At 42.4% G+C, this 27,769-nt stretch overlaps 1 protein-coding gene across 2 annotated transcripts; it reads left to right on the plus strand.

Annotated features, from left to right (window-relative positions):
* The first annotated feature begins 51 nt into the window (after window positions 1–51).
* Window positions 52–27,769, plus strand: PDCD11 (programmed cell death 11). Of its 2 annotated transcripts, none has more exons than XM_085307840.1 (36): window positions 52–115; window positions 1,093–1,204; window positions 1,860–1,994; window positions 3,029–3,196; window positions 4,107–4,268; window positions 4,631–4,754; window positions 5,129–5,310; window positions 5,815–5,922; window positions 6,424–6,630; window positions 6,971–7,095; window positions 7,710–7,770; window positions 8,432–8,578; window positions 8,707–8,958; window positions 9,780–9,923; window positions 10,614–10,814; window positions 11,393–11,563; window positions 11,985–12,204; window positions 14,711–14,863; window positions 15,922–16,037; window positions 16,216–16,736; window positions 17,244–17,306; window positions 17,767–17,875; window positions 18,375–18,464; window positions 18,803–18,905; window positions 19,435–19,612; window positions 20,423–20,479; window positions 20,837–20,959; window positions 21,279–21,401; window positions 21,585–21,774; window positions 21,849–21,974; window positions 22,358–22,504; window positions 23,645–23,895; window positions 24,533–24,701; window positions 25,213–25,366; window positions 25,942–26,107; window positions 26,934–27,769. In XM_085307840.1, the coding sequence occupies exons 2-36, from the start codon at window positions 1,103–1,105 to the stop codon at window positions 27,103–27,105; spliced, it is 5,520 nt and encodes a 1,839-aa protein (XP_085163966.1). In that variant the 5' UTR covers window positions 52–115; window positions 1,093–1,102; the 3' UTR covers window positions 27,106–27,769. The 2 variants fall into 2 exon arrangements, with proteins under 2 accessions (XP_085163966.1, XP_085163976.1); XM_085307850.1 differs by having other exon boundaries at window positions 22,361–22,504.

Raw genomic sequence — 27,769 nt, forward strand, 5'->3', positions numbered from 1 at the left:
CAGCACGTGCGGCCGAGGGAGGGCGGCGCGGGCGGCCCCGGCCCAGCTCCCGGCCCCGCTCCTCTCCCAGCCCGCGGCAGCGCAGGCGGCTCTGCGGGCCCCGGAGCCGCGGGAGGTAAGGCAGCCCCCTGGGGCGCTGGGGGAGGGCTTGGGCGGCGCCGGGTTGCGGCGCCGAGAACCCGCGGAGTCTGTCCTTGCTGCTGATTTAAATCTTTAAGAGCGTTTAACCCCAGACTGAGGCTGCCCTGGGAGCTGGGAGCAGCTCCGSTCCCTTCCTGTCCTGAGGAGCGAGGCGCGACAAGGTGGGACCCGGCTCCGCTCTTAGGCCTCGGTGACAGGATAGTCTGATGCAGCCAGTTCAGTTACCAGCTGCAGAAAATGTCTGATTGTTGAATGGATCTGTTGATTGCGCGTGTTTGGATGAATTGGCTAATGCCAGTTTTCCGTGTGAGTGCCGTAGCTCTAAGTAATAAGTACAAAGCAAATCACAACCTAATAAAAAAAAGACTTTATTTACTACTTGAGGCAAAGTAAGGTCAAGCATAACTGTTAAATTAAATACACACGTGCACACACAAACTTCTATCTATATGCTATACTCCTGGTTTGCACAGCAAAGTGTAAAATTATATCAATTTTCAAGGGCAGCACCTCAAAAGTCAAGCTGCATACTAAGTGTATTTACTGTTTAAACCAAGGTTTTCTGCTTAACAACTAAAGCTGATAATTTCAGCTTGTCCATTTAAGCAATAGAGGCCTGGTCAGTGAATACATATTACTAAAAAACTTATCTGACTATGTATATGGTGCTTAGAATGCCTTAGAAATTTGATATTTTAGTGAAGTAGAATTGGACAGTAGTAGAAAGTGTTAGGGATACATGTATTTAAATGGACCCTCACAACACTTCAATGTAGTCAAATGTTAGGTACAGTGGGCAAAACTTTTGGTTTTAGTCACTGACTAATTGTAAAGTAGCCATTTGAATTCTTGTTTAGTTTGGGGGTAATTCACTTTTCTGACTTTTTGCAGTGTTGGTGAGGAGCAGTCATAATAACTGTATATCTAAACTGTTTATTGTTTGCCTCATAGAAGTGCAAACATGGCATCCATGGAAGAAAACTTTCCTCGAGGTGGCACCCAGAAAAAACCCACGGAGGGCAAAACAGCCAAACCAAAGATAGAACAGGACAACTTGTTTGACGTATGTTTACGTGTTCTCGGTTAACTCTTCTCAGAGTTCTTCCACTGTCAGAATATGGCCAGAAATTCTTCCTATTCCTGACTTCTCTAAATTTGTCCAATATAGTTTGTGTTATTGGGACTGTGGGAAGGAGTTGTCTGCTGACCTCCACCTGTCTTGTGACCTTTTAAAGGTCTTGAGTATCTGATACATGATGAATGTGATGAAAAGAAAGTTCGCTTAAAATTACTGATCAGACTTCAACATATTAACATTCCACAAGCATCAGATTCTGAATTACTTGCTTCTATGTGTCAGGATTGGACAAGTTTGTATAGTAATGCTAGAGCCAGTGGACATAGAACAAGTTTGTTGCTCTTTATATGTAGTAGTGGATGATGCAGATCACTTTTGCCACATACTTCTAAACAGGAATTGTGTTTTTTTCCCACTCCAAGTTTTATGGTTTTTCAAACAGTCAGCCTCAGTCCAAAAAGAGATATCTTGGAAGACTCTGATTCTGTGACTTGCATGTAGACACAAAGTGATTAGCAAAGGCATTTTGTTTTCTYTACAATCCTAGTATTTTCCTCTTATTTTATTCCTAGTGGTAGAGGTATTCCTTAGCACAGTGRTCACTTCTATTATTTTCTTGACTGATTTTGATCTACTTTAGATCCATCATGAAGAAAAAACACAGAAAAGAAAACGGAGTCAAGGAGATCAAGGAAAGCAGAAGAAGAAGTTCAAGCCRGACAAAAAAAACGCTTCTAAAGACAATGCTGTAAATTTTGAACCACTCACGGTTGAGGTTTGTGGATAAATGTTTGGTTTTGTGTGCATCTGTCATTTATAAGAAGATAGTGAGCCAGGATCTGCATGAGGCTTAAAAAAGGACATAGGTACTTTGTTTATAATAGCAACCTTGGTAGGTAGTTAGAGGTAATTAGGAAGAGGCACTAATCTTTGTGTTTTCAGGGCCTAGGTCAGTGTGTGCTAGAGCCCAGAGTGAAGTGTATGCAATGGGTATGTTGTAATACATCAGCTGGAGTTTCTAGTGATTCTTAAATCTTTCAAGGGAACAAAAACTTCTGGTCAGTCCCAGGTTGGATTCTGGTGTGGAAGGACCTGGCATGGGTGCCAGTGTGAGAACTCTGTCTGGTTTGGAAAGAAAATCTTATYTCAGAGGTGCTTCATGAATTTTGTGGGTCAAATGCTGTGGTCTGAAATGCATGGTCTCCACACCTGTGGCTGTTTCTCTTGAGGATAGTGAGCCTACTAATCATTCCTGTCCCCATGACAAGATAGAGATCTTTTCCAGTCTTTTCTCATACACTGACAGGTTGTTTTCCAGACTGTTTTATGGCTTTCTTCTCAGTATTTTTAGAGGTTCTAGAATAAGCCCCTTTCTGTTGACTCTTATCACTTCTGATTACTAAGTACTTCCGTAATGAGTGGAGCCGTTTTGATTATGGTGTGAGTTAAGGTGGTAAGTGCTGGTGAGCTCCTTTTTGGTTTTGGTATGACATCAAAAATGGAGCATGGGACTGGAACTTTGGAGACACGAGTCTGTTCTAGTCCTGTCACTGACCTGCTGGATATGTTACTTTATTTGTTTTCCCCTAGCAAAATGGGGAGGAATAGTTCTGATCTGTACAGCATGCRTTATGAAGTACCAGGCACAAGTATTATTTCAGCTGTTTTCTTTTTTGGGCATGGTAGATGTTGCATATTCTTTCTCATTAAACTTGTAAATAGAGCAGTGATTCATGAGGAAAGCATATATATCACACTGTTTTCACTCGCTTGTGTATCCTCCAAATGCTACTCTTTCTACTTTCGCAGGCGCTCTGTGAGGGGATGCTGCTTCTTGGTTGTATAAAAGAGGTCAATGAATTYGAATTAGTCGTCAGCTTGCCCAGCGGACTTTCTGGCTTTGTCCCAGTGACACAGATTGGTGATGCCTACAGCAAGATGCTGAGTGAACAAGTGGCTGAAGGAGAGCTCCCGGAGGTGAGACCTCGCATCTGGGCTGTGACTTGTAGCAGGGGGCTGGGGAATATTAATAAGATCTCAGAATCAACCTGAAGATCTTGCTGAGGAAACTGGTTTCTAATGTCTCACAGAAGATTTCCGTTTGCTGCACTGGCTCACCCTTAGCTAAATGATCTATGACCTTCATAGACAGCCTGTTGAATGTGAAGAAATTTGTGCTGTCTGTTTGCTGCAGTAGCTAAATACTGATCCTGGGCTATGTGCAACAAAGGGAGGAAGTTAAGGAAGTGCATGGAAGAAGATGTGAGGATGCAAAGGTCTCAGTAGGACTTGGGAAGTAGTAGTACAGTCCTTGAAATTTCATTGTATGATCTACTGTGCAACGTACTGTTAGGAAGTGCTATTGTGGACTGACCTTGTTTTGGACCATGCTTTCCCAGGCAGCCTTTATAATTTCATGACTGCTGATAGCTGAGAAAAGGAGGAGGGAGTAATATGGTAGCCCCTCTCTCCAGTGTCAGTGATCCATAATTTTTGCTAAAAAAAAGGTGGTGTGGAATCTGTGCAAGGTACTAACCTTTTGTTAATGGTGTTTGCTGAAGAGAAAACTGAGATTAGGATCACTCTTGACTCTATAGCTGTACCTTTGATCTTCAGCTACAAGCTCCTGACCCCTGTCCCCTCAGAATTCCTTTTTAAACAAAACCTGTCAGACTTGCTGACATCGTGTAATTTCACCCCTGTCTCTATGCTGAAAGACTGATGTTTGTGCTATTTCTTGCCTTTTATTGTACTGACAGAGAAATGGATCTTTTTTTTGGGGGGGGAGTTGATTTCAAAAGCTGATTCAGTAATAAATTCTGATTCTCTGAATTATTTAATATTGTTTATTTATATTTATTACTCTCTTGATCATCTTGCTTGACAGGACTTGAACTCTCTCTCGGACATGTATTCTCCAGGGACATTGGTCAGATGCATTGTGACCAGTGTTGAGAAAAGTGCTGATGGACATCAGAGTATCAGATTGTCAATCAACCCCAAAAAGGTCAATAAGGGTCTGAATGCTTCAACACTAACATCAGGCATGGTATGTATTCTGGGTCTGCTGCAGCCTTCCTAGGCTTTGGAGATGCCCCTTGCACAACCTGCCTTGTAGAGGTGCTTATTTGTTTAGTTCTCGTCTTTCCAGCTTTATGGTTGTGGGCTCGTGCAATTAGAGCATCTAGTATTTCTGAGCATCCCAATTTTTTTGCCTACTGATTTGTGGACTCCATATGTATATGACTGGACAAAGAGGAGTGTTGAGACATTACTGCCAGATGCGTTCTGCAGTAGGAAAGAATATAGTGTTCTTTCCGCTGTTCTGAAAAACTCARTACTCCATTCTCATGAAACTGTGCTCTCTGCAGAGTCAGCCATTACTGAATTGCARTGTTTTTCTCCCAATAGCTGCTCTCTGGCCTAGTGTCTAGTGTGGAAGACCATGGATACCTCATTGATATTGGAGTCAGTGGGACTAATGCATTCCTACCTCGTCAGAAAGCCCGAAGTTACATCAAATTAGTCAAGAAAGGTAAGAAGTCATCAGAGAGAAAACCACTAGGGTAGAAATAGAGGTGGAAAATGACAATAATTATAGCCTTTTTTATCTATGGTACTAGTATACCTCAGTGAGATTGAGTCAAAGTGGAGTCTTTGTGAGTTACTGAAAGCAGTGGCTTTATGGCTGGTGTGGAAGAGGCTGCTAGGTTTCAACCTGTTTTCTGATAGACCATGTTCTCATTCCAAGACCTTCCATCCCTGCTTGYGGTAGACTTCAGTTTGATGGGAAGAAGCTCAAACTTGAGGAGAGGGAACTCTGAAAATGCTTAGGATAGGGCTGTAGGCAGAAGGGAACCCCTGAGTGTTCCTGATGAGGGTTTTATGCTGTGTGTCTTGCCTTTGTAGGGCCTGATTTGAAGATAGGCCAAAACCTGAACTGTGTCATTGAGGAAGTAAAGAACAAGGGAAGAATTGTTCGTTTGTCCATTGATCGGTCAGAAGTTGCTGCATCCATTGCAACAGAACGACAGAACTGGACGCTTTCTAACTTACTGCCAGGGCTGGTGGTAAAAGCTCGAGTGCAGAAGGTGAGCACTGTTTTTTTGAGTGTTCCTGAAAGTAAGGGTGCAGGTGAAATGAAGATGGAAATTTATGCCCTGGAAAATTTTGTGTTTGTGCTCAATTACTTTAGAAGAACAAATACAATTTTCAGTAAGATACTCCTATTGTATTCACCTGAACAGCCAGTCTCTGCCCTAGTTGTGATGTTGCAAGTAAAAGGTTTCTGCCTGCAGATGGTGATGAACCTTGAAACAGAACAGAATCCAGTTTATACATCTCTGGCCATTGCCTAGGAAAAGTATTCAACAGTTTAGCAGTAGACTTCAGAGTAAACACAGTATTAGAAAAAAAAACACTGAACAACCGTTTCTACAAAGCAATGTAAAAAGCAGAATTGTTAGCAGTTTGCTGCTCTCTTTTGAGGTACACCGAGAGTGTCTTTTTGTGAAATGTGTCCATTGTTCTCTGAAAGTGAGAAACTGAACAAAAAATTCATTTGATATCTCACATAATTTCCTTTGCCTTTCTAGGTGTCCCCATTGGGGATCACTCTGAGCTTTCTGTCTTCGTTCACTGGCATTGTGGATTTCATGCACATGGACCCAAAGAAATCCGTGAGCTACTCTCCAAATCAAGTGGTAAGGAGAGGGTGAAGCACAGCTGAAGTCGGTAATGTTACTTGGTGCATCTCTTATCTTCTCTAGTAGCATTTTGGTGAAGAATTTTTTTCAGTGGAACCATTTGTGAAATCTTACTGACGATGGCCTCTCATATTTGGATTCTGATCGTGGCTGCTTTAGAGCTGTAAAGAGCAAAGCCGTTACTGGGTTAATGGAAGAYTTCTGTGGTAGGTGTGAGAGACTTGTGAAGGACGGGAAATGACTTTAGCAGTCATGTTCCTCTCACCGCGCTGGTACCAAATTAGCCCGTACAACTTAACAATAGATAAAAGTAAAAATCCTCAGATCTGTGAAGCTGTTAGAACTGAAATGATGTCTTAGAAGCAATATTGGAGAGTGCTTGTACGTGGACAAAGAGTTCAAGTACCAAAGATAACATCTGAAAACATGAGTGAGATGGCCATCTCTGCTTCTTTTTACAAGTCTGTATTTAACAAGCATTTTATCTTCTCATCCCAGGTGAAAGCTTGCATCCTCTCCATTCACCCCATCTCCAAGGTGGTGCGGCTTACTCTACGGCAGGCCTTCCTCCACCCTGGAGGATCCCCAAACCAGCTCTCCAGTGATCGCATGGGGGCAGTGGTGGAGGAGTCGACGGTGAAGGTCTTCTTCAAGCAGTTTGGTGCCATCTTTGAACTTGATGATGGCAGCCTTGCGTTTGCACGGGTAAGTAGCAGGGACTGAAGGAGCAGTGAGAGAACTCCTCCGTAGCGCTCTCAACTTATTGAGGAAGAAATTCAGGAGCAAGTTTTATTTTCCTTTTTTTTTTCATTCTTTGTGAGAAAAATGCAGCAAAATAGGACAAAGTGGAAGATGTTTGCTAAATCATGCTCCTCAATGTCCAGATTTGGAATGTGGGAGGGTTACTGTGAAAGAGCTRGTGTAACCTGTTGCACAAAGGGAGTGTATTAGAGGAAGGGTTTTGTGAGATGCTGCCACTTCCACCTCAGTTTCAAGTCAGTGCTTCCTCTTTCTAAACACTAAATCATCCTGTGCTTTCTTCTAGCTGAAACACCTTTCAAAAACCAGGAAGTCCTTTAAACCTGCAGCATTTAAGACTGGATCTAAACACAAATGCCGGATAATTGACTACAGCTTGATGGATGAGATGTGTATTTTATCYCTGAAGTAGTAAGTTTCACAGGCTTGCAGAAAATTGGTTGAAGGGTTAGAAGGATTTGGTTGAGAGTGGAAGATACTATGTTGCTTTGATGAACTAGAATCTGCTATTTAGAGTTTCTGACTTGTATCTGTCTTATCTCAAATCAAGATATCTGAGCATCTCATGTATCCTCCCAAAACCATGGGGAGGTGGGGCACCATCTGTTAAACTGTGGGCCACAGGGGAGGYTAAGTGTCTTTTGCCAAGATCATGTTGGAAGCCTGTGGCTGAAAAGGGAGTTGGATCCTAGGCCATTTCCCTCCTCCCTCCTTATATTTTTGTCTTTGTGACTTTAAGCAGTGCAGGTGATGTGTTCCCCTTTTGTGGGGCTGTGACTGGTGGCCATCACTTTGTAACTGTCACTTGGAATGGAGCCTGGTGAACCTATGGGAACCTGATGTCCAGAGAATGGTGGGAGATGGGTCAGCTGGAGTAAAATACAACCCCAGAATTGTGTGACACAGGAGAATTGGGGCAGGGATTTTAGAAGATTTTAGGACAAGACAGAGAGGGAATTGTTTCTCTCATCCCACATTTCCTCAAGTTGACTGATTTGTCATCTCTTGCTGTGTCTCTTTCCTAGTCAAATTATCGAAGCTCAGTTTCTGCAATATCAAGATGTCCACACTGGGGATGTGGTGAAGGTGAGATCCTGAAGGATTGACACAGTACTGTGGGGCAGTTTTACTTGTAAATTTAGTTAATTTGCATTTCTTCTGCTTAATGCTTGTTTTCAACTTCTGATCCAGACTAGTGGTACAAAAGTGAGGAGAAAAACCTCTCCTTGCAGAACTCGCTTAACAGGATCTGATGCTTTGATTTCCCAAAATATTRCTCAGTATTTGTTCAGGATGCCTCTAGGGTAATTGCATTTCAGCCATATCTAGTCACATGTTTAAGGCTTTGAACAAATTTTTAAGTTCTTTCACTCAGTCTTTCTAAAACTCACCTTGTACTTGGTGACCTAGAAGTGTGCATATTGACCATCACAATAAACTGATGGACAGAAACAGTCACTCAGTTATGTGTCTGAYTTATGTATGACTGCTGGATATATCTGGAAACATTTGCAGTCGGAGAGTCAATGTTGCAGAAGTAGTCTGTGCTCAAAAATGAGGTAGTAATAGCCTTATTTAGCATATARGCTAGTGGGTCAGATTTGCTGGATGGAGTGGAGTGTACTTTTTGAAGGGTATGATAGATTTGGTGGCAATAGGTGGTGTGATGTGTCAGGTGTTTCCTACCTATGCACACCCTGCTTACTGCGTTGAAATTACAGATCTTTTTTCATCTTTTGGGCTCTAGGGTAAAGTATTAGCTCTGAAACCCATCGGGATGCAGGTGAAAGTGACTGATGGGATTAAAGGGCTTGTGCCCTCCATGCATCTTGCTGATATGATCCTGAAGCAGCCTGAGAAGAAGTACAACATGGGTGATGAAGTCAAGTGTCGGGTGAGAGCTGCCARACAGGGTCTTCAGCTGCTTTAAGCTGGACTCTTTCACTTTGGGTATGTAGCAGCTGGATTGATCAGACAATGACAGTCATACTTTTTGAAGCTTTTCCTACTCTGTTCTTCTAGGTGCTAGAGTGCAGACCTGCAGAAAGGAAGCTAATCCTTACTCTGAAGAAAACTCTTGTCCAGTCAAAGCTTCCAGTCCTTTCTAATTATGAAGAGGCAAAACCAGGTCTGATCACGCATGGCTTTGTGGTGTGCGCCAGAGAGTTTGGCTGCATTGTGAAGTTCTACAATGATGTCAAAGGTCTAGTACCCAAGAATGAGCTGAGCTCAGAGCCCATATCTTGTCCAGAAGAAGTCTTTCATGAAGGCCAGGTAATTCATGTAGCTAGCCCTGTATGCCTTGTGAATGAATGCCAAAGAGAATGCTGCAGCATAGTTGGCTCTGGGCCATAGAGTTTTCCCGGAGGAACCAGCTACACCAAGAAATACTTGTGTCCTTTCACATCAGGTAATAGCAGCGGTCCATTTAAAATGATTATGTTGTGTAGGAGACCGCTCCTTCCTGAGTACTTCACAGAGCTTTTTTTTGTTGTTTAATTTGTTTATAAACTCTCTTCTGGAGTGAAGCTGGTACTGTGCTGTGCGATATAGGGACTACGGAGATCTTAGCAGCAGTTTCGGGTTCTGGGCTGCAGCTTATTTAAGGAAATTAAGACTCTTAAAGAATCAAGCCTTTGTGTTGCTCTGTTTTTCCTGTTTGTTTCAAATCTTGCACGTCCCCAAATAGGTACTCTGAGGACTGTTGGGGGCAGGCTCAGCCCTATTCACTGTTTTTTTTTTTGGTGCTCTCTCTTGTCTKTAATCCTGCTATTTGTTGATAAACTGAGGAGAACAGTAATTTTCTATTCAGGATTTATGGCTGCAGGTTTGAAGATCTGAATTCTCAGCTCTGCTACAGACCTTTCAGAAAGTAATTTCATGATTTAATGAGAGTCATTTAATGTACTTTTATTTTCCATCTGAGAGATCAGGAGAACATTTGTCTTTGGTGGATCCTAAGGATAGCAGGCCACTGATTTTAACTAAAATGTGGCAGAAAAATATATTGTGTATTTATTTCTCTGTCTTGTATGGTAGTACACTGAGGAGGAAGATGAACCCGGTTAAACCTTGTTTTATCTTTTTACCCACAGGTTGTCAAAGTAATGGTCTTAAAATGTGAACCCCAGCAGGAAAGACTGCTGCTGTCTTTCAGGTTAACAAGCAAGCCTGACCCTGAGCATAAAAGAGAACATACTGCAAAGAAGAACCAGCAAGTGAAATATGAAATAGGAGAGGTATCAAATTCAGTGACTGCTCCCTGTCTTTCTGTCTTCTCAACCCTTTATTGCAGGGAAACAATTTGGTATCATTTTGGACAACTTTGCTTCCAGAAAAGCTGTTAGAAGCCAAGAAATAGCATTAAATGTGTATCTCTTAATGTGTGGTTTGCTTTTCTGGTCAAAGGCAAGAAGGATTTGATCTCATATCAAAGGATAAAGAAGTCCCAGGACACTCTTCCAGGAGGTGCAAAAGTTAGTGCTCCTACTCCTAGGTGAAGTCCTTTCCTTGATGCTGCTGATGTTCTCACTCCAGAAGCATCTGCTTTTCCTTTTTGGGAAAAAAAACCCTAACTTCAGTGAACTATTTTGAAATGCTTCACTGTTGTCTTTGGATTGAAAAATGTTTCCAATACTCCACAGATATTACCGGTGCAGACAAGGGGCTGTTCTAATTTTCTTTAAATGGTTACTGTCATCTTTCAAATAGAAAGTCAAAATGAAGACATTGTTTCTTGATTTCTCTGGGAGTTGAGATTTATTATCAGTGTTGTGAAGCTCAGCTCTGCTGGTGTGAGACTGTTTCTCATATATAGCTGGGAGGTAGTGTCAGAGCTCCTGCAGCACAGCATTTGTACCCTGTACGTTAAAAGAGATGACTTCAAAGGCACTTGGAATGTTTTATTGCTGTATTTGTTCTTTCTTTAGATGGTTGATGTGAAAGTCTTGAAGAAGAAAGAGAATGGGCTAGAAGTTTCCATCTTGGAAGATGAAGGCAAACTGATTGCCTCGCTTCCCACAGTGCATCTCTCGGACTTTGTTGCTAACTGCAAGCTCCTGTGGCATTGCCTTCAAGAGGGAGATGTCCTGCCCAGAGTTATGTGCCTAAGTGACAAGGGAGATCATATTGTATCCTTTGGCATCTCAACCAGTTGAATGAAGGGGGAAAAAAAAGAGGGGCGAGAAATAACTAAGAAATTCATGGTATCTGCAAGAAACAGAAGATAGGGTAGCTGGTTTGTTTAAGTTAAATTGCCTGTCAAGCTCATGATGCTTCAAAGAGCTGTTATAATCTGCTTATTCTAAAAGTAAGGGTCAGCTGCTGCTGGAATCCCATCAGAACCGGTACTTGTTTGTGAATTGGCTGACCTTTCCAACTAACTTCTGGGCATCAGTGTTAAGATCACAACTTCAGCAAAAATTCTGCAGTTCTTTTCAATTCTGTCTTTCTGGTAACGTTAGGAAGTTTACATTTCCTAGTGTAAAGCTAGTGTAAAGTATGCATCTTTAACACTGGACAGCTTTTGGGACATTGGTTGCTAAAATTTAGTGTAAAGAAATCAAGATGGTAATTAAAATTGTGTGATTTTGTGCTCCTGTACTACCTTGCCAGCAAAGACTGTTACAGCACAGTGGTTAGCAATGCCAAGAGATTTGCTTGGCTCCTTTCATTCCTCTTTTCCTATTTTCTCTAACTGGTTGCTCAGATCTTGAGCAGAAAGTCTGCCGTGATTTCTGCTGTACAGGAGGAGCAAGTGGTGAGAAGCTTCTCTGAAATACAGTCTGGAATGCTTCTGACTGGTTATGTGAGGAATGTGATGCCTTTTGGAGTGTTTGTGGAGTTTCCTTTTGGCCTAACAGGATTGGCACCCAAAATGGTAAGTCATGCATTCAATAGACTTCAGAAACAGCATGCGTTTAATCAGCAGGTAAGCTTGAAACATGGCTTTAAGCAGGGCTGGAGGGAACAGTAGAGCTGTAGATTCTGCATTCACACTGCCTCCCACAATAAGTTACAAGCTGCTGTTAGGTTTGTGTTTTAATTCCCTTCCAAAATGAGGTAAGGGACTTCATTCAGATGAGCTTAAGGTTCGAGCAGGGATTTGATGTGATTTCATTTATCCATTTAAATTGACGACTCTTCCTTGGCCTTGGCTGTTTTTTTTTTGTTTGTTTGTTTGTTTTTGTGCATTTTCATGAAGTCTGACTCTAAAACCCTTCTCCTGAACAGCGCTATAGGTACTTGGCGGTTAAGCAGTTGCACTCGGTAACCCTTGCCCCTTTGTTTCATCTGCACAGAGCATGAGTGACAAGTTTGTGACAGACACCAAGGACCACTTTGTGGTGGGACAGACTGTGATTGCAAAGGTGATGAGCATTGATGAAGAGAAGCAGCGTGTGCTCCTCAATCTGAAGGTGTCAGAGTGCAGCTCAGGCAATTCTGCTGTGGAGAGCTTTGCTCTGCTGAGTCAATACTTCAAGGAAATGAAAGAAATCAGGAACTTGTTGAAAAGAAGAGGTAAAGATTGTAAATATTCTCCTAAAGGGGATCTGGTCACAAAAAGTGACTAGAGGATTAGTAAAGCAAAACTACTGTATTTTAAACAAAAGAAACCTCAATTCAAGCAAAGATATGCTTCTGAGAGAAGCATATTAGAAGAAAGATGTCTGTGTAGTGTTTGGCACTTTGCAGTGTGTAGCACTGACAAGAAAGCTTTCTGGAAGTACTACTTGAACAAACCAAAGATTCTGCTGTTCTCATTGAGGTCTACTAGGCTTCTTGCACTGATTTCAGTGAGAACAGATTGAAATTTAGGGATTAAGAATAGAAAGGTAGAGAGGTAAATGAGCTGAGAAGTCATTATATCAAAAGAGGAAGGGAGATAGAATGGGGGAAAAAAATAGATTTCTTGAAGTACCTGTTAAGGTGAAAATGGGAGAGGCCGACGTGAGATTGGATCTCTTTGGATCAATGCCTGTCTCCAGCATTGGCCAGGCATCTGGTGATACTTCCCTTTTATACCTGCTTGGCCTCCAAMAAATTCTAGCTTGTGGACCTGCTGAGCAAGAGGTGGCAACTTCTGTGTTTAAAAGCATTAATTGAATTATTTTTTTATCTGAATTTGTTTTTGAATTGGTTTTTGAACTAATCTAAAATTTAGGCAATCAAGACCTATTGTGACAGTAGTTTCACAGTTTAATTATGTGCCTGATGAAGATTTGCCTCTGTTTGTTTATTTTCAGTCTAGCACTGGATAACTTTTTGTTTAATATTCCATGGCTTTAGTATTGGTATTTAGACCAAGTAAGAGCCTTGGTCTGCAGGCCTAATTTCTCTGTTCAGTAAACAGATGTTAAACTCCATAGAGCTTAAGTGTGTAAGGAATGTGAGATTGTGCAGCTTGGCCTATCTAATGTGCAAATAGAGATATGATTACCTGGATTGTTCATTTTCAATGAAAAAGTCATTCTTGGAAGCCTGGAAGGAGCTTATTTCTGTGCCTAAGTGAATTGCCAGAGGGCACCAGTGGAGCAAAACAGGTTACTCACTGCCCAGACCTGAATTCCTCAAATGCTTGAGAAGGGAAATGAACAGCAATATGTGAGGCTCTTGCTGCATGCAGCCTCAAGTACTGCTTGAGATACTGCTATACTGCTGTACTGATATGTATATACTTATATATACTGTATATACTGATACTGCTGTATCTTGAGATACTCAAGATACTGCTAATTGCTTGGTTTAGGAAAAGCAGCACTGGTGTCTGGATACTAGAGTGATAGGCACATAAAAAATCAGAGTGGACATCATGTGAATTCTGCTCTGTAGTCAGAGGCAAGGGTAAGAGATAGCTGAAGGTGGCCTGAGTGCGCTAATATCATGTCCTGTGCATCTAGAAAAGCTGAGCAGGTTAACCACTTGTGGTAGTAAAGCCCTGATTCTTTTTCAGTGACAAACTGAATAYCTGTTTAAAATGAAGAATGCTCTTGGAGAATTAGAACAATAAAGGGCAAGACTTCAGTTAGAGAATAATTTCTTTTATTGCCTCTGCCTGTTGCCTGTAGTGTGTTTTACTGCATTTAAGCAAATAGAACTTGCTTTGTCCCTCAAAATATGAAGGAATCATTGACTACAATAATAATATATTATTCCTACACTTACTTTATTTGCTGCTAACTTATAACTGATCTGAAAGTAGCATATCTGATTTCATCTAATAGTGCTTTATAACTGGACTTTACAGTGAAGAGCCCTGGCAATTTTTTTTATTAGATGTTCTTTACTGCTTCCACTATTCTTATGGTATAAAATCCACATTTGTGCATGCTGCAATCATCAAGTTGTTTATTATGGGGTGCTTGATTTTGGGATTTTTCAACTGCTCTGCCTTGGCCGGAATCTACTCTAGTAGAATCTGTATCAGTGCCTCTCTTACCTTCAGTACAAGGATAATTAGGCTAGCACTAAAGTGCTTTTAAGGACCCAGACCTAGGTACTTGTATGAGGATGAGTTTGTGCAAATTATTTGCCTTCTGATATAACATGTTCCCTGAAGGAACTCCGCCAGCAAAGTTTTTCTCATATGTTATTTTACTAGTGTTAGGAATATTGGTGGTCTTGCAGTTTATTTTTATCAAATTCTAACTCTACTCTTTTTGGTTCTTTTATATTCAGTAATTTTTAATGTTTTGTTTCCTGTAATTGCATAATTCCGTTAGTCCCTTTACCTTTTTCTACCTGCAGTGCCATGTGCCAGTGTTTCTGTGGAACTGGAGAACATTCTCTGTAAATAAGCAATGGTCAGATCCTTAATGTTACAAAAGTTTCTGCTTTGATTAATGTTAAAATTTACTACTTTGCATTAGAGTCAGGAGCCTAAACAGCTGATTGTTTTGCTTTGTAAAGGTGGACATAAATGCTTGTTCATGCTTTCTTGAGGAAATGTGAAAACTCTCTTCCTTTTGCAAAGATACAGCATAGGTAAAGTTAACTCCCCTCTTTCTTCTCTGCTCCCTTTATTTAGGGGAGTCCAGCACGGCCCAAAGCCTTTGTGAATTGATGCCTGGGAAGGAGCTGCAGCTGGTTGTTCAGGATGTGAAGGAGGATGGCTCAGCACTGTTCAGCAGCAGTAGTGTCACAGGCTTGACTGTAACAGCCACTCGGTACCATTTAGGAGGTGAGAGTCTTTTCTTGGACTGCTTTTGTTTTCATTCTGATACTTTCAGATCTCTATACTTAAATGAATTCTACTGCTGAGGAACCAGCATAGGATGAGTCTGGTCAGAGCTGGGATGGGTTTGGAGAGTAGTTTCCCGATGTGTTGCCAATCCTTTTGCATGGTTAGGAGCCTTTTGCATGGTTAAGCTTACCTCTGCATCTGTTACCCCATCTCTAAAACAGACCTAATTTTACCTCATCTCTCRGGCATCCTGTCAGGTTTAGTTAGTGCTTTGAGGTCCTCAGATGAAGCATGCTATATATAGACAAAATATTAGTACAAGCTCCAGCTTACCTGCCTTTTTTACTTCCTCTGGAAGTGTGTTTTTTGGAGCATGCTCTATCTGAAATTGCTGTTAATTTTTCTTTTATATCAATGTAACTGTAAAATAGAGCTGCAGTTTCAATACTTTGCACTTCAAAAAAAAAATTAAGCTTAAAGGTACTGTTAAAAAGTTAAAGCAGAATCAAAAAACTACGTGTTGAGATGAGTAAATTAATCAAGCAAATATATACTGTAAACTTCAGCAGGAATAATATCCTAGCAATTCTGTATTCAGAAGTGTTTTGTTTCATCAGCAATAGCTATACAGATAACAGTTTTGTACAAACCTAGCATAATCTTATTCAAAACCTACATTACCTTAAACTTGTGTTTAGTTAGTCTTGTCTACACTGTCTAATAAAATCAGTTTAGTTTTTCCGTGAAAGTATCGGATTATTTTTCCAAATATCATCCAAATGGATGCCCATTTTTTTCTTTGCCATTAATGTTGGAGGAATCTGTTCTTCTGTCCAAGAGACATATTAAACATCTGGTACTAGCTGTAACTATATTACTATGATGAATTTCCCCAAGCTGACAGCTTTATTTAATCACTAGAGCAGTCGTCTTATCAGTACAGCCTTTCGGAAGTCAATTGAACCGCACGGAGCTTTTCCAATCTGTCACGTGCCACTGACTTGGTTGAAATTCTTCATTCTGTCAGGAGGTAATCTCTCTGTTCTCATTTATAGACAAAAGTATTGTTCCTGGTGAGAAAGCCAAAGTGTTGGTTCTTCATGTAGATGCCCTCACATCCATGGTGTATGTTTCCCTTCGAGAAGAACTGTTAAAACAAAGAGCCAAGCAAGTATGTGTTTAATTTTTAGGCTTGTGTGTTTCTGTCCTTCTACCAAACTCTAGCTGGTTAATTAATTTGGGGGAGTTGGGGGAGGAGGGGGGCTGTTTAATCCTTTGGAGCTGTGGGAAGTAGAGTAAAGGGAGTCAAAATCCCAGCAGGGAAAGTCATTATCTCTATTTCTGTCTAGCGTCTCGTGGAGAACTCCCAGCACTCTGCCATTGTGCAACACATAGCAGAAGAGTTTGCTGTCATCTCTWTGTTGGAAACAGGCCAGCTGGCTGCTATCCCCATAGCCTCTCACTTCAATGACACCTTCCGTTTTGACTCAGAAAAACTAAAGGTGGGACAGACAGTTTCTGTGACGTTAAAAACAGTGAAGGGGAATGACCATGGAGTCTTGCTAGCAGTGCAAGACCCAACAAAGAAGAATGTTTTTGTAAGAATTCGGAAAGAGTCTGAGACAGCATTAGAAGAGACACTTCCTGCTGTGAAACACTCACTTTCCCTGGGGGATATTGTTARTGGTACTGTTAAGTCTGTCAAACCTACCCATGTCACAGTTGCTATTGATGACAAGCTGACGGGTTCAATCCATGCGTCACGGATCTTGGATGAAGTGCCTATAGACTCTTTTCCAACATACACTCTGAAAGCTGGACAGAAGGTGACTGCCCGGGTCATTGGAGGCAGAGATGTGAATACTCACAGGTAGGAAAACATGCACCTAATACCACTTCTCGKGGAGCACTATGAATGGGTCATTCACTTAGCTGATGATCTAGGCTGTTCCCTCTGTCACCAGACACTCTTACAACTACCCTTGCTGGAGTTGTTGAGGTGCTGAGGGAATCTGTCACCACATTCCATCCTGGATCAAGGTTTCAGTGCATTAGTTTGTTTTACCTGTGTTGCTAGATCTGTTTTGGCTATAGATTGCAAGAAAAAAAGATACCTAAACTCTTGTTAAGGTTCGGTGGAAGCCTTAAATGTGATATCTCTGCAAATCTGCAAGCAGGTTCATCTCCAGGGGCTAGATTTGTGAACGTGCTTTTGGTACTTACTTTGCCACTGAAATAGTATTGGGAAGAGCTGGAGCTGGAAGGCTCTAGTAGTTTTGGAAGAGGGCTTAACACCTGTTTTTGCCAATGCAGAAGGAATACAGGTGACTGGGGCCTGGGGAGGTCATGGAAAATTGGTCCTTTTCTTGTTCTTCAGGTACCTACCCATCACCCATCCACACTTCACGCGGTCCATTCCAGAGCTCAGCATTCGGCCAAGGCAAGTACTGGTTTCTGTGCTCTCTGCAGATAATTCATAAACCTTGTATCTGTGTGGTTTTCYTCCCATGTTCTTCCCATTTGTGAGGGGTTCGGACATGAACAAGGAGTRTTATGTGAATGTAGTGTGAAAAGGCCTGTTGCTCCCACTTTTATCTCATCTCAGATCTTGGAACTGTGTTAAAGTTCCTGGTGCTCTTCTAGCCCATAATTTCCTTTGAATGTCCTTTGGCATCAGGTGTCCACTGACACTAAGACACTAAGATTCCTTCATGTTGGAAGGATGCCCTCTCAAGCACCATCAAGAACTAATTCCCTGCAGAAGGATGCAGCAAGGGAGAGGATGGAGGTGAATGTTACAGTAATACTGTCTCACTTAATCTCTTGGGTTTCTAACTCTGGTTTTCATTACTAGGATCAAAAGTCTGTAACTGATGTCCTTTCTGTTTGTGTGCAAACAGTGAATTGGAAGGGAAAGTGACAACAATGCTGAACCATAAAGGAGAGAAYGCCCTCAAGAAATGTGGACTCTACAAAGTTGGGCAGACAGTGACATGTTTTGTTAAGAAGGTAAGGTCGGGGGCTTTCTAAGAGATGTACTGGGGAAGCAGCAATAAGATGACCTCAGGAGTCTCAGCTCAAACGTGTGGACTAACACTACTATGGTCTTCATTAGTTGTGAGTGGCCCGTGCATAGTGCAGTGTCTTATGGGGCCAGGAGGAGAAAAAACCAACATTTTCTATACCTGTAAGAATAGAGCTAACAGATCCTCACTGACATGTCTGTCTGTTGCCAGCTCATGTTTTCCACCCTATACTCTAGCAAAAAGACCTTTGAGAAACTGCTTGTGCCACCTGCACAAAATACACACATTGCCAAACACCTCTGTACACTTATGTGAATCACAGAAATATTATGCCTATAATATGAGTAGAAGTCAAATCACCACTTTTGTGTGATGCAAGAGCCCAAGCCAGAGTAGTCCTTTTTGGCCTTAGATTGAGGAATTACTGGCAAAGATATTCAAAGTCTTATGCTCTCTTCTCTGGCTGTTTGGTGTCTTCTCAGTATAACACGCTCAAAAACTGGCTGGAGGTAGAAGTCGCACCTGACATTCGAGGAAGAGTTCCTCATCTACTACTGTCTCTCAGCACCAAGGTAAGAGACTAATACAGATAAACTACACAATTTTCTGTGCCCAAGGCTGCGAGTAACAGCCACAGACACTTTTCAGTCATCCACATGAACTCACATGCCTGTCCTGTAGTCTGCCCATTACACATCGCTGCCTCTCAATGACATACAAGTACTATGTCTGTTGTTAGTTTAGCACAAGGTAATGGAGCCCTTAAAGCAACACTGAGCTGCTTGTCAAATGTATGCGTCAAAAGTGCATTTTGAAAGTGTAAAAGTTCATGGGGGAGAGTACAGCAGTCAGAGCTGGAATTGCAAAGGTCCTTTTCTGGTAATAAGTGGTAGTCTGTTTTTCCTTGCAGGTTTTAAAGCACCCAGAAAAGAACTTCAAAAATGGCCAGGCATTATCTGCTACGGTGACTGGAACGGATGTCACCGAAACCAACCTCTGCTTGTCGCTTACAGGTATAGTGGAGCCTTGACAGCAGGACCCACTGCCTATGATGCTCTTCTCGGAGGTGGGCTTTCACTGACCCCCCCAGGTGAAGATACTGTGCTCCCAAGCCAAACTGTACCTCCCTGTAGGGAAGAATTAATACCTGGGTCCCTGATCCAGATGTTGTAGCAGTATGCAARGTGAGAAAGGATCAGACCTTTAGTCTAAAGAATTGCTCTCAGATGTCTCAGACTGAAGCTTTTCTCTGACCTCTTATGAAAATGTTTCCTTCTGATCTCCGACGTGAGATGGCAGAGAAATCGTTTTTCAGTTTTTCCAGGCCCTGGAACTATGTAATTAGGGGACCATATCTGGGATATCAAGGCAAACATGTTACTCTAAACTGACAGAGTGTACAGGCTTTATCTCACCAAAAGTTAACGTGTTTGATATGTGACTAGGGAACTGGTATCAGCCTTGCYAACTCATTAGCCCTGTTATTTTGGTTGTGCACATTTGGAGTATTATGAAACCCCTTCCTTCCTTTGCTCTTTCCAGGAATTCAGTCGCTGGAGCAGGGCATCATCACTGTAGGCATGGTAGCAAAGGTGACTCCACATGTTGGCTTGACCATCACACTGCCCGGAGGGAAGACTGGTAAAGTCAGTATCTTTCACCTGAGTGATACATACGCAGAGAAGCCTCTGGGTGACTTCAAAATTGGCAAGRTTGTCAGGTCAGTAATTCTTCTTGWTCCTTCAAATTGAGAGCTTTAGAAATATCCCCCTTTGGTAACAGGCTTTTCTCTGCTGTAAGGTGGCACCAGACACATAGGATTCTGTCTTTAACTAAGAAGTGATGCTCACTTCTTGCRTTAGGTGTATTTCAATCTCAAGTGTTTTAACAGCACTTCAGAAGACACTGAGGCTTATAAACACTAATGTATATGGTTGCTAGGCCTGTATAGAGGAGAAGATTACAAGCTTATAAACACRTGTGCCTGAAATGGTCTTTTACTTTCCATATATCAAGATGCCTCTCTTCAGCTGTGTTTTTGAACTCTGTTTTGGGAGAGGATACTCTCATAGCTAAGGTACTGAACAGGGCTGAGGGAGCTCAGTTATCTCAGCTTTGCAACGGTTTTGAGGGCCATTTGGTAAATCAGGTGTCTTTACACCACCTCTGCAGCATTCAAATAATTGCATTTTCCTGCTCCGTAGGCTTGTTGGGAATGCTGAAGGTTGCAACAGGCCAAGTGATTCAAATGTAACTATCAAATGTAACTGGTACAAGTTCTTTGTACCAGTAACAGAATAAACAGCAACTGAATAAAGCAAGTAGATTTGTTTCAGAAAGCTCGTCAGCAAGTTTCATGAACTCTTCTGTCATGCTGGTTTGCGTTAGACACTAAAGTGTTCCAAGAGAGCAGTTTGTCTCCTCCAGAGCTTCATTTCGTTAGAGCAAATATTGTCTATTTTCTGCCTATATATAATTTTTTTTTAATCAAATAAAGCTTTATGTTGTCTCCCCTTACTCTGCCATGCAGGTGTTACATCCTTTCCAATGAGAATGGCAAAATCCAGTTATCTCTCCGGCAGTCCAGGTAGGCATCTTCCTTCCAAGTCATGAATTTCCTACCAGTGGTAAAAAAAATATCATTTCAGTCACCTCTCATTTTCTTAGTGTCAGAGGAGAACAGACCACTCTGTTTTGTTTGGCTTTGTTTGTGGTAACGTATGTATTCTCCAAAGCTGTGTACGTATGTATGGATAGGTAAAGATGCAGATAGTCCATTAGTATGGTTGCATAAAGTGAGGAGTGTCTGTGATACAGGATGTTTTCCAGAAAGTGCTAACTGATCTCTGTTTTGGTATGCAGAGCAGAATATGGGTTATTCAGATTAATGTGTTTTTCATTTTTGTGTGTGTGTTTTTGTTTTTTTTAACCTTCTTCCTCTTAGGCTAAATCCAAAGAGCAACAACAAAGTGGAAGATGCTGAAATAACATGCATTAAGGATGTTAAAAAAGGCCAGCTAGTGCGGGGCTATGTCAAGTCAGTCACTCCATCAGGTGTATTCTTTGGGTGAGTAGCATAAGACCGGAAGACTGCATTGGGCTGTGATGGGTCTTGGTGAACTGTCTTGTTTTAGATTTGTGACTCTGGAATTCTGTTTGGGGGMGTCTCTATTGGTGTAGTATGATGTTGCAGAATGAATTTCTTCCTGGAAGTCAAAATTTCATTGTCAGTTTTCTACAGCTTGTGAAATTAAAGGAAGGAATGTTTTTGTGGCACTATATAGAACTTACTGTGCCACAGAGAAATGCAGAGCAGTTTTTCTGACTGTGTTTTGTTTTGTTTTACYGTGGATTGCTAACTTTTCTTTCTTTTCTCCTCTCCTCAGYCTGTCCGCTTCTCTTCTGGGTCGAATCTTGTTCCAGAACGTTTCCCCTTACTTTGTACAGAAACACTCCTTATATGAGAGATACCTACCTGAAGGAAAGCTGCTTACTGCCAAGGTCCTTGGGTAGGTCCCAAATTCTTGAAAAGGTACCATGAATTAACAGAAAGGAGATGGGGCGGAAAGAAGGAGAGTAAAAGGTAGGAAGATTTTGGAACATGTTCAGGTCCTTGCAGGCATTGTAAATGTTGTTTTCTATTTTTTTTTCTTTCCTCTTCTCCATTCCCTGCTCCTGGCAATGCATTACAGTGTAAATAGAGAAGAAAACCATGTTGAACTTTCTCTCCTGCCTGAGGACACTGGGATGCCAAGCATCTTGCCCGAATCCCTAGGCTTACCACGCTATGATGCAGAAGAAGAGAGGGAAGAGAGGGAGAAGAGAGATGAGCTCAAGAAGCTGAAGACAAAACGAAGAAGAGGGAGCTCTGAAATCGAGCAGGTATGGATGTGATTGTACAGGACTTGCTCAGGGGCTGGCTGGCACCGACACAAGGGACTTCCCCTTTGTTGCAGGAGACAAAGCCAAAAAAAAAGAAGATCCGCCTAGCAGATGAAAATGATAGTGGAATTGAGGTGTATTGCCGKGAGGAGGAAGAGGATGACAAGGAAGAAGAAGAGTCAGCTAAAAAGAAATCTAAGGTGAGAAGTTTGTAGAACCTGAGCATGGAGGTGGAGAAGAATATGTTTATAGTTAGTCCAGGATTACCAAGGTTGCTTATCAGGGACAACTGGTATGAGAAATGACTTTCCAGCCCTATTGAGATATATCAATTTTGACTTGGATGACAAGATTGCAGCAACACAGACTGATCTTCATGTCAGCTATGAATGATGTGAGAAACATTGGCTTAAAATTGCAGTAAGGGTGACCAGAGTTAGATGTTTTGACTGGTGAGCTGTTTGTGAGCATGAGAAGTTATTAGTACTGACCAGAGAGAAGGCACAGGTAGGCAGCAGCTGTGTCCAGTCTCTGTGCAAAACTTTCGGATTAAAATCTGTGGCATTCCTTGTCTTTCTCCAAGCAGATACAGAAACGCAGTGAGGCTCCCAGACTGCAGATTTCCACTGGTTTCACCTGGGATGAAGACATGAACACAGTAGATATGCCGGTGCTGAGTCAGAAGGAGAGTTCAGAGAGTGAAGACGAGGAGGAGGACCTTCAGTCTAAGGTACTGTGTACTAGCACTGACTGCATAGGAGACACCACATGGGGGCTCTAATGTGTTGTCTTGGTATTTGCGTGTGTGTCTGTGGCAACACTTGCCACATATCAAAGCCTTTAACCCAAACGATCATCTTTGCCAGCTRATACAGAACTTCCTTTAACTACTTTGAGTGTTAGGGTTATCAGCAGGTATCACTGAAGCAGGGGAGAAAAGGCCCCTATTCTAGCATGGATGCATGAAGAATAGGGCTTCTCATCTTGACATCAGAAGAAAGAAAAGAAGTTATTTAAGGGCTGAAACTTTGTTTTTAATGAAACTAAAATTTCTATTTGATTTCAGCCCTGTTTTGGTTGCTGAATGTCTTTGTAAATTTGAATGAAATCCTGGAGATGAAAAGGCTTTTTACATAAAAGCACTTTTATTTAGAAAAAATACCAAAATAAAATAATTCTTGTATGCTGAGATTTCTATGGAATTTTTCCAGTTTGAGCAACCCGCAAAATCAAAAACAAGCTCATGAAACACTTTGATCTATATTCTTTGGACTTTCCCCTGYCCCCATAACTGACCTCTGTAAAAGGGGCCTTGCATGGTCTGGATGCTGATGCATGGCTCCTTGGTGCAGAGAACTCCATCATCCTGTATTTCCAAYTTAGTCCTGAGTCACCCTAGTGATCCAGCAACATGCCCAGTCTTGCAGCATTCTCCCTACATAGCCTGTTTTTTTTTTATTATTTTTTTTCCTCTTTTCTTTTTAGTAGAGTGGATGGTAGTGGTGAACACTGACTTGAAGGCAGAGAGGGAGGAATGACACAGAGGCGGGAAATGTGAATATGCAATTGTTGTGCAGGACTAGCAAAGTACTTTGGTCTGTCAAGATATTTCATTAAAAGGAAAACAGATTTTTTGCAACTCTGCCCCTCTCAGAGGGGTGAACTCTGTATGCGTGTGTGTGTGGGGGGGTGGCTCAGGATAGGGGGAAGTGGAGGGTTTGTTTTCCTCCTCTCTAAAGTAATTGGCCCAATTTCCTCTTATGGCAGCTGCCCTACTTTTGAACATTCTGGGGTCTGGCTCTGCTACAGCTGCACCTGTCTGTTCGCACGTTAAGCACTTGCTTTTCACCAGTCCTCTTTGCTCTTTCAGCCAAAAAAACAAACAAAGAAGGAGAAGGAGCTGGAGAAGGAGAAGATGGAGAAGGAGCTCTGCAAATTAGAGGCTGCCCTAATGGACCCCACTCGACAGCCTCAGACAGCAGATGATTTTGACCGCCTTGTGTTGAGCAGTCCCAACAGCTCCATCCTCTGGCTACAGTACATGGCCTTCCACCTTCAGGCCACGGAGATAGAGAAGGCCAGAGCTGTGGCTGAGAGAGCGCTTAAAACCATTTCCTTTAGGTGATTATGGGGTTTTGCCTTTTCTTTATCCCAARTGGCAAGTGATGCTTGGGGGTGGTGATGGGAAAGGAGCACTGGGAGCACCATCAGTGCATGTGTGTGTGTGTAGACTAGGAAGGGCTGTTTCAGTGAATGCAAAGAGATGATGTGGCTGCAGTTGCTAGCTGGCCTTGTGGAGGTCTAACCTGARTCACCATGCTTGGCCTGCTGCAGTCTGTGAGCACGCTGACTCCCCAAGGTACAGCTGAGCATGCAGTCATACCTCTGAGCAGTCCAAAGGGTTTGAAGGGCGTAGTGCTGTCGGTGAAGTCCTCCTTAGATCAAAACAAACCGTGAAACTACTGTGGCCTTTTCCATAGGGCCTTGGGTAGTGAAACATCTCCACAGCATGATTAAATACGTTGTGTTTTCTTGAATCATCTCTGTGGTTTTAAATTACAAACAGTAGTGATTAAAATTTGCAGTGTTAAACAGCTGTTGTGCTCTATCCCAGGAGTGGTGTTTCACTGATGAAGTATGCCCGCTTTTCTATGTCTCAGAAACAAGCTATGCATCAGTGAGTTTTTGCAGGATGGTTTGAAAAACCTGATGAAGGCTGGTAAAAAAGCTAAATGTTCTTGTTTGCATCCCCTTTAAGGGAAGAGCAGGAGAAACTAAATGTCTGGGTAGCTCTGCTGAACCTGGAGAACATGTATGGCACTGAGGAGACACTGATGAAGGTCTTTGAGAGAGCTGTTCAGTACAAYGAGCCTCTGAAAGTCTTCCAGCATCTGTGTGACATCTATGCCAATTCTGARAAGTACAAGGTAAGGTATCCCCTGGTTTTGTGTTTCAAGCAGCTTGGGCCTGAATGCTCCAGGACAGGCCTRAAAGACTTTGGGAAAGGGAAGGAAGAGAACTCATTTTCTGCATGGGTTTGTTTCTGCTCCCTGTGCCATGGCTTGTTGTGCTAGTTGTGCCCTTGGAGAGTCTCCCTATAATGGGTATGATTCATTCTGTATGTTTGCTCTTGAAAAGATTTGGAATGAGGAGCCCTGATTAGAGGTAAGTATAGTGCAGGCAGGTCCCGGGCAAGTATCTCATCCGGTCATGCTGATAAACCCAATCCTGGCTTTGTAAGCGTCTAGCTCTCAGACATTATATCTGTCCTGAGACTGGGACTAACAGTTATGATGGGCAGCGGGCAAGGTACTGCTGATACGTTCTTCTCTCACAAATGTTTGAAGATACCTGGCCAAGACAAAGAGTTTCTTAGAGCTACAAGGCTTTATCAAGAATCTGTGTGATCTAATCCAGTCTCCCTCTCTGCCCTTCCAGCAAGCAGAAGAGCTGTACCACACAATGCTGAAGCGTTTCCGTCAGGAGAAGTCTGTGTGGCTGAAGTATGCCACCTTCCTCCTCAAACAGGGCCAAACTGATGCTACGCACAGACTTTTGGAGCGTGCTCTTAAGGCTTTGCCCACCAAAGAACGTAAGCACTGTCCTCCCTATCCATGATAAAGTCTGTCTGTTGACAGGTCTGGTAAATTAGCTGCTCTCTGGTATCTCTATCTTTCTGTGACAGTGTTTGCAGGAGATGCAAATTGCAACCAGCTGAACCTACTGCCCTTGTCTATTAGGGGTGGGGAAATTGCAGCCTGGCATTAATGCTAAACCTTCTTGCTGTAAAATTTGCTGTATTGGGCAAAAAGCAAAGCACTTAAAGTGAGGATGACTTTGAGTCTTCAAGCTCTCTATAAAAGCTGAGTTGTTCTGGTTCCTGGTTTGTGGGGTTATCTCTGCCCCTTGCATCGTGCCATTACAAGCCTCTCTCCTGCAGAGAGCTGAGATGGAAAGTGAACCATAACACCTCCCCTTCCCCTCCTCCAATCCTACTTCGGTTCCAAATCTCTTMACAGTAGATTAACAGAATCTCTTAACAGTCTCTGGATAGAGACAGTGCTCTCCCTGTGCCTGCCTCTCTTCTGTGTAATTGCTGCTCACCTGTATTTGTTCATAGGGGAGATCGCTGCTATGATATCGTAATGTGTCATTTACTTATTCCAGATGTGGATGTTATTTCAAAGTTTGCACAGCTCGAGTTTCGCCTTGGGGATCCAGAACATGCTAAGGCCCTTTTTGAGAGCACTCTCAGCAGCTATCCTAAGCGTACAGACATCTGGTCCATCTACATGGACATCATGATCAAACATGGCAGCCAGAAGGAAGTACGGTGAGTACAGCAGGTGGGGAGGGGCAAGTTCAGAGCTTGGAGCAACACTGGAGCAACACTTCAAAGAGCAGATACCCTGCAGCTGTTGAGGGCCTCCCAGAACAAAGGAGAACTTGAATCACCTGGAGAAGGAAAACTGGGGTGTGTGGAAGGGCTTATCCTTGCCAGGACAGAGGAGATCCACAGGGCAGAGGGGGGCTAATTTGTGGGAAGTGACCTGTGTCACAAGAGGTGACTTGCATTGAGGGCATCAGTGAGGTCAAGTGTTGCACTTAGTGGGCCTGCTAGGTTGGTGGTGGTTTCTCCTTGATTTGTCAGGATCCGTAATGTGATTCTGCCAAACTGCTCTGAAGTTTAGGTGCCTTGACAGCTGCGATGGCGTCGTAGCTGCTTGTCATGATGTTTTAACTGCTGTTACTAACTCTGCATAGGCAGTCTCAGAGCATACCGATCTCCTAGGCTGAGCTGTCCTTATGGAGGAACAACGTTGCCCTGTTGCATTTTAGGAGCGAAATAAGCATTGCTTTCTGGCGGCATATCTTGTAATATAAAAATGTAGAGATTGTTCTTTTTTTTTCCTGAGAATTGACAGAAGAAAGTCCAGCTTCCCACATTGTGGATCTAGCTTTGGCCCTTCATGAACAGAGGGTCAAATAAAGTAGCTGGATCTTAGCCCAAGTTGACCARTAACTTCTGCACTCTGCAAGCAGATAGAAGCCCTCTACTTTGAATTATTGAACAGTTTTTAGGAATCCCTTGCTTCAAGCACCAGCACTTTGTAGCAAGTTGAATGTCTCCTCTGAATTTCTGCTTTGGTTTCTTTCAGGGACATCTTTGAGAGGGTCATACACCTGAGCTTGGCACCCAAGAGGATGAAATTCTTCTTTAAACGCTACCTGGATTATGAAAAGAAATTTGGTACAACAGAAAGTGTTCTGGCTGTTAAAACAGCAGCACTGGAGTATGTGGAGGCCAAGAGTTCCCTTGCTGAGAGCTAAAATACTAAGCAAGTAAAACAAGAGAGACTGTTCTCCTTGTGGCATTGGAACCAAGAAGTGTGGAATTCAATTGTGGGTGTCCATGGACAGTGAGTTTCCTGAGAGTGTAGGACCAAACTGGAAGAACAAACCATCTAAAGAAAAAATCCGATAAATGCTTGCAGCTTTGTCCAGCTGTTACAGATTAGCCTAGTCTCTTGATGACTTTGAAGCTAGTTATTTAAGTATAAACTATTTTATAATCAATTTGAACATTGACCCTACCTGTTCTGCCTTCCTATGGAAATAGTGCAGTTGTGGCCCCCTATTTTTAAGTACAGTGATATCCTATAAATTCATTTCTCCCTCTGTCAAATGGCAGAAAAGATTCTCACCTTTTGTCTGAAATCAGTATTTCAAAAGATTTGTCTCAAGTGCCTTTGTGCCGCCAGCAGCTGGCGGAACAACATGGAATCACAGAATGGTTGAGGTTGGAAGGTATCTCTGGAGATCTAGTCTCACCGCCTTGCTCAAAGCAGGGTCAGCTAGAGCAAGTTGTGCGGAACCCCATGTCCTGTTGGGTTTTGAATATCTCCAGAGATGGAGATGCCACAGCCTCTTTGGGTAACCTGTTCCAGTGTTCAGTCACCCTTACAGTAAAATTTTTTATTAGGTTTAAACAGAA

The sequence above is a fragment of the Rhea americana genome, unplaced genomic scaffold (assembly GCF_003343005.1).
Source record: "Rhea americana isolate MKP2758 unplaced genomic scaffold, rheAme1 scaffold_104, whole genome shotgun sequence".
Lineage (NCBI taxonomy): Eukaryota > Metazoa > Chordata > Aves > Rheiformes > Rheidae > Rhea > Rhea americana.